The following is a 22,056-nucleotide window of genomic DNA, read 5'->3' as shown; positions in this document are numbered from 1 at the left end:
GTAACTGTGTGCAGAAATAATGTACATGGCATAGTCTGGGTGTAGCTCTAGCAACATTGTACATTTGTATTGCTTGCAACCCATTTGAAAAGCAGTTGTGTACTTACCCTCTAATCATAGCGAAGGAATCATCACTGGAAAAGTATGCGGCTCCTGGAAGCACAGTCACAGTTTCTTTACCTAAAGATACAGACAACAAACAATGTGGAAGTTGCCCATGGGAATACAACTTAAAGTAGAACTAAAGCTTAACTAAAAAAGTACTTAGAAATGTTGTACATTATGTTTTGGGCTTCTGAACCAGTCAAAGGCAACCACAGCCCTTTAGCAGTAAAGATCTGTATCTCCAAAGATGCCCCAGTAGCTCCTCCATCTTCTTTTCTGCTGATTCACTGCACATGCTCTGTGCTGCTGTCACTTACTGAGCTTAGGGACCCACTCACAATATACAGTACACATAGAATAGAAATGTCACAATATAAGGCTGATTAGTAATTAATACAGATAATTACTACATGGCAGCACAGAAACCAGTGCAATTAGTATCAGAATTTAATAATCAGCCCTGTAGCATCAGCTTATATTACAGACAAACCTCTTTTTCTGCTTGATAATTAGTGACGAGCCCTAAGCTTAGCTTCTCAACAGCTGCTCAGAGCCCACTGAGCATGTGAGTGTCACAGACACTTTCCAAGATGGTGACCCCTGTGACAAGTTTGAAGTCCTGGATCATTGCTGCTATTGACAAGCTGAAACTTTAGGCTGGTGCAATAAGTTCATTATATAAAATATGGCATTTTTAGCCACATCCATTTTTAGGGTTTAGTTCCTAAAGCTCATTTAAATGTAATGTGTCACTATGCCTTGAACAACCTACTCCGCCTCCCTACTAATCACCTTATTATTGGGTTGGGAAGCAAAGCACAATAGTATGGAGGTCAAATGCAAACGATGCCCCAGGATCTATTCTATGCCCCCCGATCCCCATCCCTGAAGACTGAGGCAGCCATAACCAATACAGGCTAGTAATGAGGGGCTAGGAGAGGCAGGGGTATATGTTATATCTGGAAAGTGTTAGCACCCTTTAATGTGTGGGCTGTGGATATGTTTCTGTATATCAGGTATGTCTCACTCGGTAGGGATATGTAGAGGTAAAGGTCTTCTATAGAAACTCTATTGAATAAGATATAGCGGACCCCCCCCCCCCCCAGTCATAAATTTAACATCAGGTTTATAAATTAGAGTGAGGATTGCAAATTAAGCGGCATATTAAATAATCTTATCAAACTGGAATATATATTTAAGTAAATATTGCCCTTTTATACCACTTGCCTTGAGCCACCATTTTAAGATATTCTCTGTGCTGCCTCAGAGATCAGCTGACCAGAAATAATACAACTCTAACAGGAAGAAGTGTGGAAGCGAAAGACATGACTGTCTGTTAATTGGCTCATGTGACCTAACAAGCATGGTTTGTTTGTGTGCACCGTGATTCGTACAATCCCAGGGGGCGGCCCTTATTTTTTTAAAATGGCAATTTTTCTATTTAGGATTACCCAATGGTACATACAACTTGAGAAGTATATTATTCTGAAAATGGTTTATTTACATGAAGCAGGATTTTACATATGAGCTGTTTAATGCAATATAATTTTATAGAGACCTACATTGTTCAGGGGGTATAGGTTTTCCTTCAACGTTTGAGCAGATGCTCGACAAACTCACTTCGATCCATTCAACTCTACATCCAGATTGCAACATCATTATTTACTTACCCCCACTAACGTAGCCCAACCATATTTAACCCCAATACCCCAGGCTGCACCCCAATATCAATATTCCATATAGAAGAAATCCCTAATCAAGGAGGAGATGAGGTTCTACCAGCATGTGTACTGGGCACAATTGCCAGGTTCCTTGCCTGCATTGATGAGGTCTGGATCTACTTCTTCTTCTACAGGATATGGACCCTTTAAGGGAAAAAAAAAATACAGATGGAACCAATTAACCCAAATTGGTAAACAAAGATTTATTTCAAAGGTCAAAAAGAAAAAAAAAGTGTTGTGATACTAATAAACCAGACTCAGAGACCATAATTACTACTGCTACTCTACAGGAGAGGCCTAATTGTATTTAGATCACTAATTAGGCCCCGGGTTTAACTATAATGAGCGTCTCTCTCTAACTTGGAGCATTGTACAGACACCAAATGTTTAGAATGGCTGTAATGAACCTTTTCATTAAATGCATGAGCTTCTATACCGTCTGCTTTCTCAGTAACCCCTCTGCAGCCAGCCCTTGAATAACGCTTTAGCAGTCTCTTACCAGGCCCAGGACTCCATTTTCACTCTGAAGGTTGACTGTGATATCTTTTTTGATGAAGTTGCTTGCCAACATGGGAATACCAATGCCTAAATTTGCTGCAAAACATATTGGTTAAGGGAAACAAACTGTATGGAAAAAATATATGCTTTGAAATGTACCAGTGTATATAAGCATACTGTTGTAATGTATGGTTTACCCTTTCTTCTGGAGAATACCCCCCCACCTCCTTTGAAACTGCTGCACTGCACAAAGTTATCATGGTTTCTCAATTCTTCTGCAATTCAGTTTTTCTGGATAATGGATATTTCTGTTATTTGGATCTTCATGCCTTAGATCCTCTACTAGAAAATCATATAAACATTAAATAAACCCAACAGGCTGGTTTTGCTTTCAATAAGGATTAATTATATCTTAGTTGGGATCAAGTACAAGGTACTGTTTTATTATTACAGAGAAAAAGGCAATACTTTTTTGCAATTTGGATTATTTGACTATAATGGAGTCTATGGGAGATGGCTTTTCCTGAATTCTGATCCGGATATCAGGTTTCCGGATTAAAGATCCCATACCTAAAACTGCAGGGCGTTTAATCAACTGTGCAAGGGTGCATGCTGAAAAAGAAAGAAAAAAAAAAAAAATCAAGCAAATAAATAATTAAATAGATCGATAAAATAAATATAACAAATAAAGGTATGGGATATGTTATCCGGAAACAGCCATTACTGTCTATGGGAGACAGTAATGGTTGTCTCCCATAGACTCCATTTTATCCAAATACGATTAAATACGATATCCTTTTTCTCTGTAATAATAAAACAGTAGCTTGTACTTGATCCCAACTAAGATATAATTAATCCTTATTGCAAGAAAAACCAGCCTGTTGAGATTGGTTAAATGATTTTCAAAATTACAGAAAGATCTGTTTTCAGAGCATTCTAGATAACAGCATGAAGATCCAAATTACAGGAAGATCCATTATCTAAACATTCTACACAACAGTGCCTATACCTGTACAATATATTTATATAAATACAAAAATATACCTATATTTTAAATATTTCATGATAAAATATAAATTTGTTTACAAAAAGAGAGATATATACATAAAGAGTAAATCTATATTTAAATAAAAAAATATATATTTATAAATTAAATTCACTAATAAATGAATAAAATGTGAGCTAATAAGAAGGGACATTTGAGGCAGTCAAAAAGGTTAGGTTAAAAATAAAAAATTTGTGATACTTCCAGATTGGATTGCATTGCCAGTAAGAAGAGAATGTTTGTATCTGACCTACCCCCCAGAAAGCAATGTTTTCACTTTAGGGTCACTATGATACCCAGGCAAATCACTGTACTGATAAAGGATACCATACATGCCGTCTTGGAACTCTAGAGCCGCTCGACGAATAATCCTCTCTCTTACAATATCAGACTCTTTTTTGGGCTTGGGTTTGGAATTTTCAGATTTTCTTAGTGTTAGTCTCTGTTGTCACAAAAAAAAAAAAATCAAACATTTTACTAAAACCCTGTGTAATTCGAGGAATTTAATAAAGCACTCACACCTGCACTTTTTCTTATGCTCAATGGGAGCCACGGGAGGAAGTGGAAAACCGCCAGCAGCAGAAAGAAAGAGGCTGCTCTGATGTTCTTCTGCTTAGGAAAGGTTTCTAATTTTTTCCTAAGCAGAAGAACATCAGAGCAGCCTCTTTCTTTCTCCCGACAACTTTCTTGACTACTAGGTGGTCAGACAGGTCAGAAAATGACAAGCCGGTGGCACTGTTATAACAAAATTCATTCATGTTAACAGTACATGTATCCTTTAATATCTTGGAATTAAAAAAAAAAAAATGAATGTATATTGCAAAAGCTTGGAATAGCACCCTCATCAGTATTACATTCACTTATTTTTAAGGTTCACTTATCCTTTAAAAGGGTGATAGCCCTACACTTAAATCCCTGAATAAGGAAAAAATGATGATTTATTTTTACCAATCCAGTACATTGTTTGCAAACTTAATGTACTTGTCTTAATACTCGTCTCTGGAAACAGAAAACCAGCTCCAAGGAAATAATTGTGTTTCAGACTAAAGATGACCTCTTGCTACACTTATACTGTAACTAGCCCTGGCCACAGCAATCTATTCTCTGGTATTTTTAGGGTTTTCGTTCAATTAATACAGCAGATCATAATAAGAACTTCAGAAGATGAAAAAAGAATGAAATAGAATCAAACCTAATCAAGAATAATTAAGGAGATGTAGAAACTGGCGGAGTCAAAAAACGTTATGAGGTTGGACGGTCAGGCGTAACTTGTTCATAATAATCTCCTTCTATGAAAGGGTTTTGGAACAACAGAGTCCAAGTAGACAAGCCGGCGTGATGAGAGATAATTAGTGAGATCTGTTCTACACAACGCTAGGAGAAAGAAATGCAATATAAGGTCTGCGGTGCCAACTACGTCTGGCAGTGACCCAGGCTTCCATTGACGCAGAACTCAGGCAGGAGTCAATGAGTAATTGTAATTTTCTCTTCTACCGTACAACATCGAGTGTTCTATTTACACAGAGCGGCTATATCGTGTATGTGTATTTGTAATAACAATATATTAGCAGTACCTCGATTTTCTTCTGATAACTTTCACCCTTGATAACACGGTCTACGTAGATGCTGGGAATGTGGACGTCCTCTGGGGAAAATGTTCCTGTTTCAACAATTTCCTCCACCTGTACAAATGAACCTGATGTTAGTTTAAGTAGTAATTATATAGATGATTATTGTAGTGCTGTACAAAGAAGTTAATACTTTAAACTACTTCCTGTTTCAGTGAAGCTTATAATCTAATTCCCCTATCCCATGCACAATAACACAAGGCAGCACCTGTTTCATGAGAAGCCAAACAGGCCTACCTGAAAATGGCATTGAGCGCCAGAGGATCCCCCAGTAGAGTACCAACTCATGAAGATAAAATAGTTCTCAAACGAATTCAAAACAGCAACGAAGCAATGGGAATGACTATATCACAGTATTCTATGCATTTTCCACTGTCAAGGAAATACAGGTATGGCATCCACTATCCTTAAAACCGGTATTCAGAAAGCACAGAATTAGGGGAAGGCCATTTCTCATAGACTCCATAATAATCAAATAATTCCAATTTTTAAAAATGATTTCCTTTTTCTCTGTAATAATAAAACAGAAGCTTTTACTTGATCCCAACTAAGATATAATGAATCCTTATTGGAGGCAAAACAATCCTATAGAGCAGGGGTGCCCAAAAGGTAGATGGGGATCTACCAGTAGACCTTTAGCTGGTGATCAGTAGATTTCAATACAATGTCAAAATATAGCTTGTCTAAAATCACCCTCCTGTTTCATGTTTTTCATTTAGATATTTATTATTTTAAGGTTGCATATGAAATGGTTGTTTGCTAAATATATGCAATAAGAACCTGGCTCTTGCCCACCCTTATCCAAATTAATTCAGTGATGTCTGGTGCACAGTTACATAGTTAAATTGGGTTGAAAAAAGACAAAGTCCATCAAGTTCAACCCCTCCAAATGAAAACCCAGCATCCATACACACACCCCTCCCTACTTTTACATAAATTCTATATACCCATACTAACTATAGAGTTTAGTATCACAATAGCCTTTAATATTATGTCTGTCCAAAAAATCATCCAAGCCATTCTTATAGTCATTAACTGAATCAGCATCACAACATCACCCGGCATTTAGTGTATAACTTGCATTTATATTATAGAGGTCCGGCAACCTCAAATCTAATATGCAGAAAAAATTATCCAAAGGCACACAACTACTGCTAGCAAGGAACACCTTGCACATTAAGTACAAAAAGTTTGAATTTCGAAGTAATTTTTTGGATACTTTGACCATCGAATAGGATACTACAACTTCAAATTTACTTTGACTTAAATTCAAAGTAAAAAATGTTTGAATAATCGACCATTCGATAATCGACGTACTGTCTCTTTAAAAAAACTTCGACTTCAATACCTCGCCAAATTAAACCTACCGAATTGCTATGTTAGCCTATGGGGACCTTCTACAACATATAAAAATCCTTAGATTGTACGCTAAAATCATTAGATTCAAACGATTTAATAGTTCGATCGAGTGATTTTTATTCAATCGTAGAATTGCCAAATTCGGTGAAAAAACTTTGAATTCGATGGTCAAATTTCGAAGTTTTTTGTACTTCGAAATTCGACCCTTGATAAATCTGCCCCTTAATGCGGAAGTCCCGAAACGTTGCACTGCACTTCCGCATTAAATGTGAAAGGTGTTCCTTGCTTGCAGCTGTTCTGTGTGCCCTTGGATAATTTTTCAAAGTCCAAAGTTGCTGTAGCACACAAATCCGTTTTTGGTGATTTTTATTGGCTCATTGCAGACTTCAAAACATGGCAACGTTTCGGGCCACACAGGGCCCTTTATCAAGCCTTTATGGGCACTCCTGCTATAGAGTTTATTTAATGCTTAAATTAATTTTAAGAGGATTCATGTATGGGGATCCAAATTACAAAAAGATCCCTTATCCTTAACCTCAGTTCCCGAGCATTCTGGACATGTCCCATACTTGTACAATCAAACATGGGCAATTTCAAGCAACAATCACGCAATGTACCTTGCAAAAATTGTTTTTCACTGGATAGAATCAGAAGCATTTAGCTTCGGGGCCACAATCTCCCCCCGAACTGCCTACCCCTACCTTCCCGCCGGCTATAATGAAAAATCGGCAGCAGGATGGCACTTGCGAGGATACTTTGGGCGACTCCGGAAAACAAATCGCCGCAAGTACATCCCCCTGGCGATTTTTCATTATAGCCGGCGGGAAGGTAGGGGAAGGCAGTTCGGGGAGATTGTCGCCCAGAAGAAGAGATTTGTCGCTGGGGCAACTTATCTACCTGAATCAGCCCGTGTGCCCTTTTTTTACTTGGTTATACTATTTTGGTACCATCTATTGCTCCATCTGGCCCGACTTTACACCGTTGGTTCCCAAAATGTGGTGTTGGCACCTTAACGGATGATTTGGAGCAGTGACAGAAGACTAGTTAGGGTGAGAACAGGAGAGAGTAGCTATCTGCTCATCAAGTTGCACCTAAAAGCCCAGCTTGAAGGTCCGTTAGGCCTGAAATTTGGGGTAAATATTTATTTACTGGCCTAAATATTCTTGAAACTAAGATAAAATGACTGATAAGTTGATATTTTATATTACTGTACTGACATTAGTAAAGTGGGTTCTGACCAACGAGAGGACCTTCTAATGTGGCTAATAAACTGATTTAGTGTCTCTCTCCATCATCAAAATGAACTTGAGTGAAGCATCCAACATGTACATCAATCCTCTTCATCATACTTTTCATACTAAGAAAGGTAAGACCAAACCAGAAGACAGAAGCAATAAACAGAATACTTATCTTACAAAAAAAGCATTTAGAGAAGGCCTGTGTTTCAAGTCAGGCATACTGTTAAGGTATGGGATCAGTTATCCGAAAACCCATTATCCAGAAAGCTCTGAATAACGGGAAGGCCGTCTCCAATATATTCCATTTTATCCAAGTAATTCAATTTTTTACAAATGATCTCCTTTTCTCTGTAATAATAAAACAGTATCTTGTACTTGATCCAAACTAAGATGCAAGTAATTCTTATTGGAAGCAAAACAGCCCTACTGGGTTTATTTAAATGGATACTGTCATGGAAAAACATGTTTTTTGTATATTCAATTTTGAAATCTGACATGGGGCTAGATATATTGTCAGTTTCCCAGCTGCCCCCAGTCATGTGACTTGTGCCTGCACTTAGGATGGAACTACTTTCTGGCAGGCTGTTATTTCTCCTACTTAATGTAACTGAATCAGCCTCAGTTGGACTTGGCTTTTACTATTGAGTGCTGTTCTTAGATCTACCAGATAGCCGTTTTCTTGTGTTAGGGAGCTGCTATCTGGTTACCTTCCCATTGTTCTTTTGTTAGGCTGCTGGGAGGCGAAGGGAGGGGGTGATATCACTCCAACTTGCAGAACAGCAGTAAAGAATGACTGAAGTCAGAGCACAAGTCACATGACTGGGGGCAGCTGGGAAACTGACAATATGTCTAGCCCCATGCCAGGTTTCAAAATTGAATATAAAAAAAATCTGCTCTTTTGAGAATTGGATTTCAGTGCAGAAGTCTGCTGGAGCAGCAATATAAACATATTTTCCCATAACAGTATCCCTTTAATGTTTCCATGATTTTTTAGTAGACTTAAGGTATGAAGATCCAAATTATGGAAAGATCTGTTATCTAGACACCCCCAGGTCCTGAGCATTCTGGATAACAGGTCCCATACCTGTATTATGCTTTACATTTAGATGCAAATGACAATATACAACTTCTATTCGCTGAAGAGGTGGCTGATAAAAAAAAAAACACTTATTGGGCTATATATATACCCATATCTGTAGGATTGCACGTTTTATGAAATCCCAAGGTCAAAACTAAGCCATATAATGCCTTCCTAATAAAGATGCTGTTGAATTCCCTGAAAAACATTCAAATACTATGGTTAATAAATCCACTTTGTACAATGGCCGCCATATTCTCATTCCTTTCTAACAATATGGCGTCTGCTGAAAAGAAAAACAAAGAAAAGAAAGAAGGCAGCTGTAAGTGGGCCTGACGGCTATTTGATATTGAAAAGAAGGGCAAGGAGCACATAACGATCTGAAACGTGACTTGACTTTGTGGTTTAGCCCAGGGAGTGATTAAGTCTTTGCGAGGCATGGTGCAAGCCATTTGTATATACAGTGATTTATGAGCTCTATATATAGTAACCGGTTTCTTGGGCAGAATTGGAGTTTAACCATATAAATGCATCCAACATTTTACATACTCTGAAGAAAGGCACTTGCAGTCATCAAACACTTTAATATAGTGTAGGCGCCAATATAGATTTAATACATTTTCCTAGGAAGAAAGAATGGCACATTTTTTGATTAAGACTTGTTTCCCAGTATATAAGGAAGACTTTTTTTCCCAGTTTATAAGGATACGAAAGGACCCTGTCTTCTAAATTGGGATAAAGAAAATATTTGGTGGTGTACTCCTGTATCATATCACAATACATTGTGATGTGCTCATGATTAGCAAACAAAGCTGCTCCGTCCTATAATATTTTAAAAATGTATTTATTTTGCATAGGGTGCTAATTATAAACATCTCAATACTCTGTAAAGTATTAACTTTAACACTTTCTCAACCTATAACAACTGTGACCTGGGTGTAGAAACCCCAGGTCCGACACTTCAGCATAAATCACAATAAATGAGGGCCGCCTGAGAATGGAAAAACACTCACCCGACGTATCGAGTAGTCGGGGGGCATCGCCCCGAACCGTAGCAGTAGGTGTCTGTGCAGATAATGAAGAAAATCAGCAAGCACTCCGGAAGCCGCTCTTCAGGTAAAATTCAACTATTATTTCAACAGTTTCAAATCATTACATCCCGACGCGTTTCGTATCTAAACGATACGTATTCATAGGCCTATGATTACGTGTCGTTTACATACCAAACATGTCAGGATGTAATGGTTTTAAACTGTTGAAATGAAAGTTTAATTTTACCTGAAGAGCGGCTTCCAGAGTGCTTGCTGAATTTCTTCATTATGTGCTCATGATTAGGTCACCTGTAAAAATCCCAAAACAGTATAAGGGCTCTTACTGACGAGCGGTTGAAGCTGCGCTCCCCTGCGTTCCGTTTTTCAGCGCCGAACGCAGGTTGAGACGCAACATGCTGCATTTTTCCACGCGCCTGTGTGAGTACAGCCCCATTGAAAAAAGCTAAATGCGTCTATTCCTGCACTCCCCTGTGGCTGAACGCTGAAAAACAGAACGCAGGGGAGCGCAGCTTCAACCGCTCGTCAGTAAGAGCCCCAAGAGTAACAGTAATTGCAGGAACTAAAAACAATTACAACTAATTTTTTTTCCCCCTTAGTATTGCATATTTAACCCAATGCGTTTTGCCCCCCCCCCCCCCCTTTTGTCAGGGGCACTGAAAAATGCAGACATCTAAAGACCCCAAACTCTTTTAGGGGTTGATTTTTCAGAGCCATACGACGACCCCAAATCTTTTAGCGGTTGAAGCGTGTTGGGTTAAATATGCAATACTAATAAAAATGATCTTTTTAATGGTTTTGACTGCCATGCCATTACTTTACTCTTCTAAATTAGGATGCAAGTATTCCATAGATATTGCCAAAAGGGCAAGTAAAGCCAAGCTTGTATTAAGCCTAGTGCTGCTGATCTGTAATCCTGTAGGGCCAAGGGGGCCACAAGCTCGACATAGCCCTGCACAGTAGTCTTCAAATGAAGCTCCGTTATATAACTGGTATTTGAGATTCCATACAAGTTGCAGGGTCTAACATTAAGTTTATATTGGAATCCTTCTTTGGTTTTACTTTCCCTCCTCATTCTAAATACAGGGATCTTCACTAAAATTACTCACAAAACCATCCCCTTGTGTGTGCCCGCACGCCTGGTGCACAGCCCTCTGGTTAGACTGTGCCACAAAACCAACCAGCACTTCAAACTGGCGATTAAATCTACCTGCCACTTCCTGATAGCAACTAATTGTATGACAACATACATTTCTGCCTGGGATTATAATACAAATGAATTTAGGAAAAAAGGCATTATTGGGTTCATTACACAAAGATAATGGAACACACAGATGTAGATTTCAGCCCAGTTTCTAGGCAACCGTGAGTTTAATGCCATGTTCTTTATATAAACGTATTTTATGAGCTGGAACATTCTCCGTTTGTGTTTCACTTCTCCCAGACTTCACAAGAGAGACGGCGATACGCGAAGCATTATCTGGGTCTTAATGCAAGCTAATTAGGTGCACCTTAATTGAATTTGGGGATGTGTTACTGAACACAAGAACTTCTAGGTCTGGAGATGGAGATTATCTTTTACAACGTATTACTTTTTACAGCAGTAAAAGTTTTAAAGCTGCATTTAATCTGTGGCATTAGCTGGTGGCACAGAAGGGTCCCTAAACCCCAGGCTAGGAAGATGGAAGGCATTATTTACACATCAACATGTCATGTTCTTTGCTGCTCTAGAGAAGCATCATTGTGAATAAAGAGGTTTGTTTGAATGTACAACCCATTATAATACCCAAGTCTAGTTAAAACAAATGTAGCAAAGCAGCTGAAACTGTGGCCCTTAACATGCCATATTAGATGAAGGCAATACACTACATATGAATGGGCTGAAATCTTGGTAGGGCATTCAGTGGATACTTAAAGGCCTGCTTTCTGTGCCATGTTGCTGGCTTATTTCATTGCCTTGCTAATAGTTTAATTGACCTGATGCACTGTACCTGTGCTCCTGCACTTCTACAATTACTACATTACCACTGCTCCTTTAATTTACGTTAATTGCATTAAATTGCTCTCATCGTCCAAGAGAAACCTTGCTCTTATCATTATAACCTTGTTATCCAGAAGCATGTTATGTCATAAAAACCCTCTGCTGCTGCTTTAGTGCTTAGCTGTCCATTGAAGAGTAAAAGGATGCCCCTTTTAACTACAGTGCAGTGAGATGGGTAGGGTTTTCTCTAACTAGAGAACCAACCCACAACATGTGTCCAAAGCAGACAGAGCTCAGCCTACAGGTTGAAGATGCGTTCTCTATCTAACTGTTAGGTGTAAAGCTCTTTTCCAAGAACCCTTGGAAGCCTTTTCCAAGAGAGAAAGAGAGTGGTTTGTAGTTCCTTGAAGACGGGCCTCTTTCTTCTATTCAACCAGGGTAAGCAATGCTCTAGCAAGCCATGGTACCATTGTGCACGCAGTGAGGGCCATGCTAGAAACCCCAGTAAATTAAAGATTTATCCTATGTAGTGTGGGACTGCTGGTTATTAAATGATGTGGAATGGGGCTGCTACCTGTAGGAAGCTCTACTGGGGCACAGAAGTGACAGCCATGGGAAACAGAGGCAGGTCTATTGTTACTTCCTTAAAGAAGGAATGATTTTGAGAGTTCTTAAAACAGATCTTAGTGGGACTGAGAACAAAGGACAGGACTTATTCAGCCCCACTAACTAATGTGTACCTTTTCAGTGCCGGGCTAGGTTGGTGGGACATCGGGAAAAAATATGATGGGCCATGCCAACCCAGGCCTGTCCAGAGGTCTCTCCCAGATCCAGGTCTGCTTCTCTGACCCAGGCTCGCTACGCTCCCTGTCCTCTTCTTGATAGTAGCAGGAAAGGGAAGTAAAAACCTTATGGGGTGGGGGGGTAGGTTAGTGGTGGGTGCCGGCCTCACTGCCCTTTGACATCTGAAAATATTACTCTACTGTGCATGTGCAAGCCCAAGCCTGGGAACATCTGGGAATAAAGTAAGATGGAGGTGTGGCACTGTTAGTTTTCTTCTGAAAGAGCCCAGGGGAAAAAGGCAGAGTTCGGCTCTAATGGGGGGGGGTGCCTAAAATATTTTTCCCCCTTGTCATTTAGGGTTAGATGTATCAAGGGTCGAATATCGAGGGTTAATTAACCCTCAATATTCGACTGCCGAATTAAAATCCTTCGACTTTGAATATCGAAGTCGAAGGATTTTGCGCAATTCGTTCGATCAAACAATCGAAGGAATAAACGTTCGATCGAAGGATTTTCATCCATCGATCAAAGGATTATCCTTCGATCATAAAATTGTTAGCAAGCCTATGGGGACCTTCCCCATAGGCTAACATTGGCCTCGGTAGGTTTTAGGTGGCGAACTAGGGGGTCGAAGAAATATTTAAAGAGACAGTACTTCGACTATCGAATAGTCGAGCGATTCTTAGTTTGAATCGTTCAATTCGAAGGTCGTAGTCAAAGGTCGAAGTAGCCAATTCGATGGTCGAAGTAGCCAAAAAAATTTCGAAATTCAAACTATTTTACCTCTATTCCTTCACTCGAACTTAGTGAATGGGCCCCTTAATGTATACTGAAAAGCTGCTTTCACTGTAAAAAAAAACAGTTCTTGGGCGGACATACCCTTTAGGGAGATTAGGTTGACCTTTTGCACTGCCAACTACATACAGTATGAAGTAGGAAGAGCAGTTCTGCTCTTCCAAGGAAGGAGACCTATAACTGGCACTCCAGATCCAAGCAGAAAAAAAAATGTCTGAAGCCACAGAACAACCACTCTCACTGGGGGTTTTATAGCTTCATTCTAATGAGCATGTGTTCCCCATACAGAGCATGTGTTCCCCATACGAAGGATGACCCTATTAGTAGTGGTGGTCAGACCATATGCAGGCAATTCTGGCAAATGGCAGAGGGGCTGCTGTAAGATGCCATAGACACTCACTGTTTAGTGGGCTAGTAGGGGGCTGCTTGGGGCTCTTTGTACTTGAAATGCAAGGGCCTATTTTGACCTGCAGTCCAGACCTGACTATTGGGGTTATGTAAATAAAGGCACTAAGTTTGCCATGGGGCGGTAACCTATAGCAACCAATCAGCAGATAGAATTTCCTGGTCACATGTTTAAAAGAAAACAGTAACCAGTTGCTACTGGTTACTGCTCCTGTGCAAACTCAGTGTCTTTTATTACATATGGGGGTTAATGTGTTCAAAATACTGTCAAATAAGGCAAATATGGGGGGAGATCATATCAAACGATGGGTAATAGGACACAATATAATGATTGACATACCTCAACCACAGTTACTTTGGCTGCTTTGCACATTGGCTGGTTGAAGTTTCTTGCTGTTTTCCTGTTAAAAAAAAGGAAAAATGTTTGAAAGTATTCAGAGAGACAAAGAGCAGTCCATGTGAATAACCCATACAATACAGATAGCACAGAAGTATAGAAGCATACACACAGCCACAACCTTTTCCAACTGAAATGAATGTGGTGGCAAATACATAAGCAATATTTGCCATTTGTCCCTTAACATATCTGGGGTGTATTTAGCCTCAGTCAGTGGCAGAAAAAGGATAGGAGGTTTGAACCCCCAACCACACAGTTCCACAGTACCAGCAGGAAAAGGAGTGATAATTTGAGGGGTGGTTCACTGTTCAGTTAATGTTCAGTATGTTACAGAATGGCCAATTCTAAGCAACTTTTCGAATGGTCTTCATTATTATTATTTTTTAAAATTTTTGTCTTTTTCCTTCCGATTCCATCCCACTTTCCAATCGGGACAATTTACTGACCTCATCTATAAATAAAATTCTCTGTAAAGCTACAAATGTATTGTCATCGCTACTTTTTATTACTCGTCTTTCTATTCAGGCCTCTCCTATTCCTTTTTCTGTCTCTTATTCAAATCGGTGCATGGTTGCTAGGGTAACTTGGACCATAGCAACCAGATTGCTGAAACTGCAACCTGGTGGGCTGTTGAATATAAAGCCAAGTAACTCAAAAACCACAAATAATAAAAAACATGAAAACCAATTGCGGATTGTCCTAGAATATCACTCTTTGACTCTATTTCATAATAAAAGTTAATTTAAAGATGAACAACCCCTTTAAACGAGCACCAGAGTTTGTTAAAGAGCCTTTCTATCCCTACAGACAAGCTTAATAATAATAATAATAATAATAATATCTCCTGGTGGCTCTGCTTGCAGTTTCAGCCTGGGGTAAAATTACAATGTTCACTAGCGGTCTGCCTCAACCTTACCTCCTCCCGTAGCTTCCTGAAGCAGTAAAACAACCGTACAACAGGCCAGCAGGGGGCGCTGCTTATTGTAACAGTCGGTAATGAAATTTTCCAGTCATATAATCAGCACACACACACAGTGTCTCCTGATATGCTCATTGCCTGCACAGAGAATGACTCAGAAAGGAACTTAGAAATGGTTTCAGCTAATATTAAATTTCCATTGTCATTTTTTTCCCCATGACAATTTCCAGGAATATTTGCGCTTTCTCGCTCTTCTAGGCTTATGATCCATTTAAACAAAGGTGACATCTTCCTTTCATAAAAATGCATTGATCTGCTGCCTATCAAAGCTATAAATCAATAATCTAGGGGTCTTCCCTGTGGCCTCCAGACTAAATCTAAACCAGCTTTAAATTGGGTTTTTTTTTGGTTTTTTTAATAACTCAGCCGCCACTGCTGCCATAGAAATCAATGTACATCTTTGCAGCACGTCCAAACCCGAGCAGTCTGTGCTAGAGGAATCTGTCGGAACTACAGAGACATCCTGGGTTGCCCTGGTAACTACATCATGTCGCAGCCAAATGAACTTTCACGAGACAGTTGGGAGGGTGGCACCCAATTCTCAGGCTCATTGGCACAGAGTTGACATGAACAACAAAAAAAAAAAGGGGGGATTAATGAAATGTTAAGTGTTTTGATCAGCGCGGCAGGAAGATGAAGTACGTCTTTGCTAAATTATCTTCTTTCTACTAAGCTTCAAATGAACGTGGGCTTCATCTCTCCTTGTAATAATCTATGGTGGGCAGAGAACACTCCAAAGTGCATGTGGTTGTTGCTATTAAATTTAAAAGTCATCCTCATAACTCTGCTAGATAATCTCTCTGCTGCAGTAATCGGTATGGCAGCTTCCTCACATGTAAAACAGACAATGTGCAGGAAATGTCCATGCTCATAAGTAGCCCTTCTCTGCTAACAAGTAAAATGGGACCCCAATAAAAAAAAAAAAAAAAAAACCCTTGCACACATGGGCACACTCCTCATACACCCAAATCCAACCTACTCCACAGATGTCCCATCTATTCAAAATTGTTCCTGTCTTGGGGCAGTACCCTTTAAAGAGTGCTTACAAGAGCTCTCTGAGCAATTTTAAACAACAATATTTTGAGGGTTTAAAGGCGATATATTGGATAAATAAAAAAAACACTAATTTTGTAAGCAATTATGAGCAATAAAAAGTGCTGCTTTTAAATGGTGCTAAAAATTTATATTATCTAAAAATAGCCCCTTTATTGGAGCACCCTATAGATGTTCACTGGTCCCGGTTTCAAATGAGGGGTGGGTGTGTCCTAACGGTCCCTGCTAGAAGCACAGTAGGAGGGGGACAGCCAATCACAGCCCTGCAGTCACACAAGCACAGACAGGCTTCAGTTCCCTATCGGGTCCTGCTAGCTGCTGATTGGTTCCTATCCTACAGTGCAGTGAGCCGCTGGCTCCCCTGTACATCCTGGGAATTCAGGAAGCAGTAAGTGAGAGTGAAGGGAGGGATTATTAGGGTTTTTGCAGAAATATTCAATAAATCAGCCTGAAAAACTACTCTTTTAAGCACAATTTTTCTATATCTAAATGAGTATAATGCACTGGTACATTCTTATTTTTTACACAAAATGTGTCCTTTAAATTTCCATTACAGATAGTAACTTTTGTCATTTTATTATATTGGCCTATTTTTAGCAACCTTTCAGTTGGTCATCATTTATTACTTACTTATTACCACTTAACTTGCGGTGTGATAGCTCTAATGTTACTGTTAATGCTTTTTATTGTTATCTTTCTGCCCTCTCCTATACATCCTCCATCCTGACTTCCAAACCTGCCTTCTGGTTGCTTGGATAAGTGAAAAAGTTAAAAGAAAAATAAACCTTTAAGATAAGAAAACGGAAGACCAGGTTTTTACAATTATGGTTACATTATCTTATTATTAGCAGCATATATTTTTCTTAAAGGGAACTAGGCTTGGACAAATTTGACCCGTTTCGTTTTGCCAAAAATTTGCCGCCGGCAAAATGACGCCGATGCCCAATATAGCCTATGGGAGTCAAAAATATTTTTGACGCACATCATTTTTTTTTTTTTACGCCCAACGCAATACAACTCTATGGGCGTCATATCCACGGCAAAACAGGGCGAAAAAATTGGCGCATCCTTAAAGGGCACCTATCTTTAAATAAATGTTGACCCCACTGGAGGAAAAATGTCTAGATATCTATTCATACTATACTACTGGACCTTCAATTCTGCTTTCCAGTTGCCAAATTTACCAGTTAACCGCTTCCTCCCTCTTTTTTTCCTAATTCTTCACATTTTTCCCCCAGAACTTCAGGCCCACAGAAATATGGAGTGGAAAACAAGACAAAATGTTGTACAAAGCAGTAAGGCTAGAAAGGTGCCGAACCTGAACACTATATTTCCAGCAAGATCTGCCTTCCAGGCCTTCACTAAAGCAAAATCTCCTGTGATTGACGTTTCCATAACAAAATGGCGCCCACTGAATTCTTTCACCTATAAAAGAAAAACAACACAGGAAACATAAAAATCAAGTATAAGGCATGTTTCTATAATTTGCCCCCTCACACTGATGTGCAGGCATCCTCTCTGCTTCACCTTCTCTTGTTGGAAACCACAATGTTCATTCAGTAGGGCAAACTTGACTTAATTTATGAATTAGTTTTTATATAGACCATCAACAGAAATACTGATAGGCTGATGAGAGTTCTCCTAGGCAGGGCCCCTGAGGACCTGGGCCCACTGGAATATCCTCCGGTAAACTGGTAGGCCTGTGCAGCACCAGAAGGACCATGCCCCTTCCCATCAAGTTGCCATCTTAATACTTCATACTGTCTTTTTGTAAGATCAAATACAGCTTATAGGAGATCTATCGCGAAAGTGAAAATGTAATATAAGCTTCATCTCACTGAAATAAGACACTTTCTAAATACAATCAATTAAAAATTCTGTACAGTTGAAGACATAATCAAGTTGCTCTTCAGTAATCAAGTTGCTCTTCAGTATCTCACTCTCCACTACCGGTCACTCTTCATGCTGAGGTCTGGGTCAGGTTTCAGTTGACAGGTAGGTCTAATATTTCTTTTAGGGGGATTCCTTTTCTTAGCAGAATAACTCAAAATAACCAACTCCAGCACCAACAAAAGGTAACAAAAGAACAGATCCTGGCAAACACCCCGCACACAGAGATCCGATCATAATGGATCCGATACTGTTAGTCGGATCGGGGGACTGCATAGACTCATAGATGCGGCCTCCATCCTACGGGATTTTTTAACCTGGCCGATCGAGATCTGCCCGACTTTCGGCCAGATATCAATCAGATAAGCCCGTCGGATGGGCCAATAACTGCCAACTCGGTTTGTTGGCAGCTTTTATCGGCCCGTGTATGGGGGCCTTTACTATATGTTTTTCACCTTCAGATTATCTTTAAGTGTTTTATAGAAAGGCATATTCTTAACTTTTCAACTGGTCTTCATATTTTATAGTTCTTAAAATATGTTCCTTCCTCTTCTGACTCCCCCAGTGGGGGTCACAGTAACCTCGCAGAGGGAATAGTTCTTTGGCTGCTGGGGTCAATGTTATTGTTACTTATTAGTTAACTTTCTATTTAGTGCCTCCACTATTAATATTCCTGCCTCTCTTCCAAACCACTGCCTGGTTGCCAGGTTAAATTGGACCTTAGCAACCAGATAGTTGTTGAAATTCCATATTTGAGAGCTGCTGCCTTTAAAGGAAAACTTTACCCCCAAAATGGCAATTTAAGCAACAGATAGTTTATATCATATTAAGTGGCATATTAAAGAATCTTACCAAACTGGTATATACTTAAGTAAATATTGCCTGTTTACTGTTATTGCCTTGAGCCACCATTTCACGGTGGTGTGTGTGTATGCTGCCTCAGAGATCACCCGACCAGAAAAAATACAACTCTAACAGGAAGAAGTGGGGAAGCAAAGGACAGAACTGTCTTTTAATTGGCTCATGTGACCTAACATGTATAGTTTGTTTGGTTTGTTTGTGTGAACCGTCAATCCTACGATCCCAGGGGGCGGCCATTATTTTCAATTTAGGATTACCCAATGGCACATACTGGTAAAAAAGTATACTATTATGAAAATGGTTTATTTGAAGCAGGGCTTTATAAAAAGATATTGCATAAAACAGCTTGTGTAGAGACCTACATTGTTCGGGGGTAATATTTTTCCTGGGTAGTTTATTTTAATGAGAGGATTGATGATCATTTTAAAGTTAATAATCCTAGGATAAGGTTACTAGATCATAGGAAATACCAGGGAAGCTTCTCATAAATGCGGCACTAATTGCAAACTCTTTTTATATAAATGGTGCCCTGCAAGCTGGATTTGCTACAATTGTCCCCACTGTAACACATGTCATTGTGCCAATAGAGATTAGCTCTACACATGTTTTAGAAGGTGAAGTGGCTACTCACCTCCTTCGGTTGGCTGGCTATAGCAATCGTGCCATCTTTATTATATTTAATTGGAGCTCCGCCTTCTTGGATTAACGTTCCGTAGCCAGTGGGTGTAAAAAACGCGGGAATGCCAGCACCTCCTGCTCGTACCCGCTCTGCCAGAGTTCCCTGCAGGCAAATAAACACATTGCTAAAAATGGTTACTTTAACATGTGAGAAAGGTCTCCAGGTGCAAACACGGGTGTAACATTTATGGTGTAAACAAGACATTGTCTTAATGTATATACAGTACGTCCTTGGTTAAAAGGTAAACAGTGTTCCTGGCTTGTTTGGTTAATTGCTGAAATGCTTTCCTTGCAGAAAGCCCTTGGCTTCAAGGTCAGAGGAGCCATATGCTGCAATCTGTGTGAATAAAGAGCCTTCTGCTGTCAGAACATTCGAATGTTTCTATGGTGAATGGGATCACAATAGGCGGCAATGTGTACAGCTGACTGTGCAACAGCGACCTGCCAAACTGACTATAATTTTTTTTTCTGCTAATACCAGAAAAATCAATCTGTGTAGCTACTATATACACTCATAATTGCATTAACTCATGTGAACTCATCTAATTTTCCACTTTATTCCAAACAACCAGCGTCTTTCCAAATTCTTTAAAATCACTTTATAAGTATAGCTTATATATGTTCATTTATTAATAATGATAAATAATACTATTACCTGTAAAACATAACTGTTCCCAGAGTGAGCTGCATTTTGACACACTAGGTATTTTGGGATGGTGCTGTCTGGGGTCTGCTGCGACCATAAGTGCAATCTCTCCCTACTATACCTGTTATCCCTCAGCCAAACTCCCTTCCCAGAGACTATTAACCCACTGTTACTATAGACACCATCTCTCCCTACTATACCTGCTATCCCACAGTCACACTCCCTTCCCAGAGACTATTATCCCAATGTTACTATAGGCACTATCTCTCCCTACTATACCTGCTATCCCACAGTCACACTCCCTTCCCAGAGACTATTATCCCACTGTTACTATAGGCACCATCTCTCCCTACTATACCTGCTATCCCACAGTCACACTCCCTTCCCAGAGACTATTATCCCACTGTTACTATAGGCACCATCTCTCCCTACTATACCTGCTATCCTACAGTCACACTCCCTTCCCAGAGACTATTATCCCACTGTTACTATAGGCACCATCTCTCCCTACTATACCTGCTATCCCACAGTCACACTCCCTTCCCAGAGACTATTATCTCACTGTTACTGTAGGCACCATCTCTCCCTACTATACCTGCTATCCCACAGTCACACTCCCTTCCCAGAGACTATTATCCCACTGTTACTATAGGCACCATCTCTCCCTACTATACCTGCTATCCCACAGTCACACTCCCTTCCCAGAGACTATTATCCCAGTTACTATAGGCACCATCTCTCTCCCTACTATACCTGCTATCCCACAGTCACACTCCCTTCCCAGAGACTATTATCCCACTGTTACTATAGGCACCATCTCTCCCTACTATACCTGCTATCCTACAGTCACACTCCCTTCCCAGAGACTATTATCCCACTGTTACTATAGGCACCATCTCTCCCTACTATACCTGCTATCCCACAGTCACACTCCCTTCCCAGAGATTATTATCCCACTGTTACTATAGGCACCATCTCTCCCTACTATACCTGCTATCCCACAGTCACACTCCCTTCCCAGAGACTATTTATTATCCCACTGTTACTATAGGCACCATCTCTCCCTACTATACCTGCTATCCTACAGTCACACTCCCTTCCCAGAGACTATTATCCCACTGTTACTATAGGCACCATCTCTCCCTACAATACCTGCTATCCAACAGTCACACTCCATTCCCAGAGACTATTATCCATCTGTTACTATAGGCACCATCTCTCCCTACTATACCTGCTATCCCACAGCCACACTCCCTTCCCAAAGACTATTATCCCACTGTTACTATAGGCACATCTCTCCCTACTATACCTGCTATCCCACAGTCACACTCCCTTCCCAGAGACTAGTATCCCACTGTTACTATAGGCACCTCTTTCAGTACTATATCTGCTATCCCACAGCAACAGTCCTTTCCCAGAATCTATTACCCCATTCATAAGGTGGGGATATTGTGAATTATGACTTAGGACTATTTTTCTTTCCTTCCTATGTGGTGGAAGTATCAGCTATTATTTGAAAAAAAAATACAGTGAAGCCTCAATTTTACATATCTTGAAGTTTTCCGTGATTTTATAACACATTTTTGTGGTCCCACCAATATGTAAAGCATCATACATTTCCCTAATTTTACAGCATTTTTTTGGTCTTCAGAAAAACATAAAATGGGGGTTCTAATGTATTTGAATTTTGTTTTGGTTTGTATATATGCACACAGACAATATTACGGAATTCTTTCGGGATGGTAACCAAGATGTGGCTGCCATCTAGGGGTTATATAGCAGAATTACTTAGATAGCATAAAGTTTATTAACTGTAGCTGAAGTATTGGTTGGGACTCAAGTATATTAACTCTATATTTCCCTTTAA

General features: G+C 39.8%; 1 protein-coding gene across 1 annotated transcript in view; it reads right to left on the bottom strand.

Moving 5' to 3' along the window:
* Positions 1-22,056, bottom strand: part of oxct1.L (3-oxoacid CoA-transferase 1 L homeolog) — a 74,316-nt gene that overhangs the window by 35,213 nt on the left and 17,047 nt on the right. The window contains 8 exon segments of the mRNA NM_001089771.1: positions 108-180; positions 1,922-1,970; positions 2,326-2,420; positions 3,697-3,811; positions 4,944-5,051; positions 14,026-14,086; positions 17,433-17,539; positions 19,497-19,646. Of these exon segments, the coding sequence (NP_001083240.1) occupies positions 108-180; positions 1,922-1,970; positions 2,326-2,420; positions 3,697-3,811; positions 4,944-5,051; positions 14,026-14,086; positions 17,433-17,539; positions 19,497-19,646 (758 nt within the window).

Source organism: Xenopus laevis, chromosome 1L, assembly GCF_017654675.1.
Source record: "Xenopus laevis strain J_2021 chromosome 1L, Xenopus_laevis_v10.1, whole genome shotgun sequence".
Taxonomy (NCBI): Eukaryota; Metazoa; Chordata; class Amphibia; order Anura; family Pipidae; genus Xenopus; species Xenopus laevis.
This window is presented reverse-complemented; position numbering and strand designations above follow the sequence as displayed.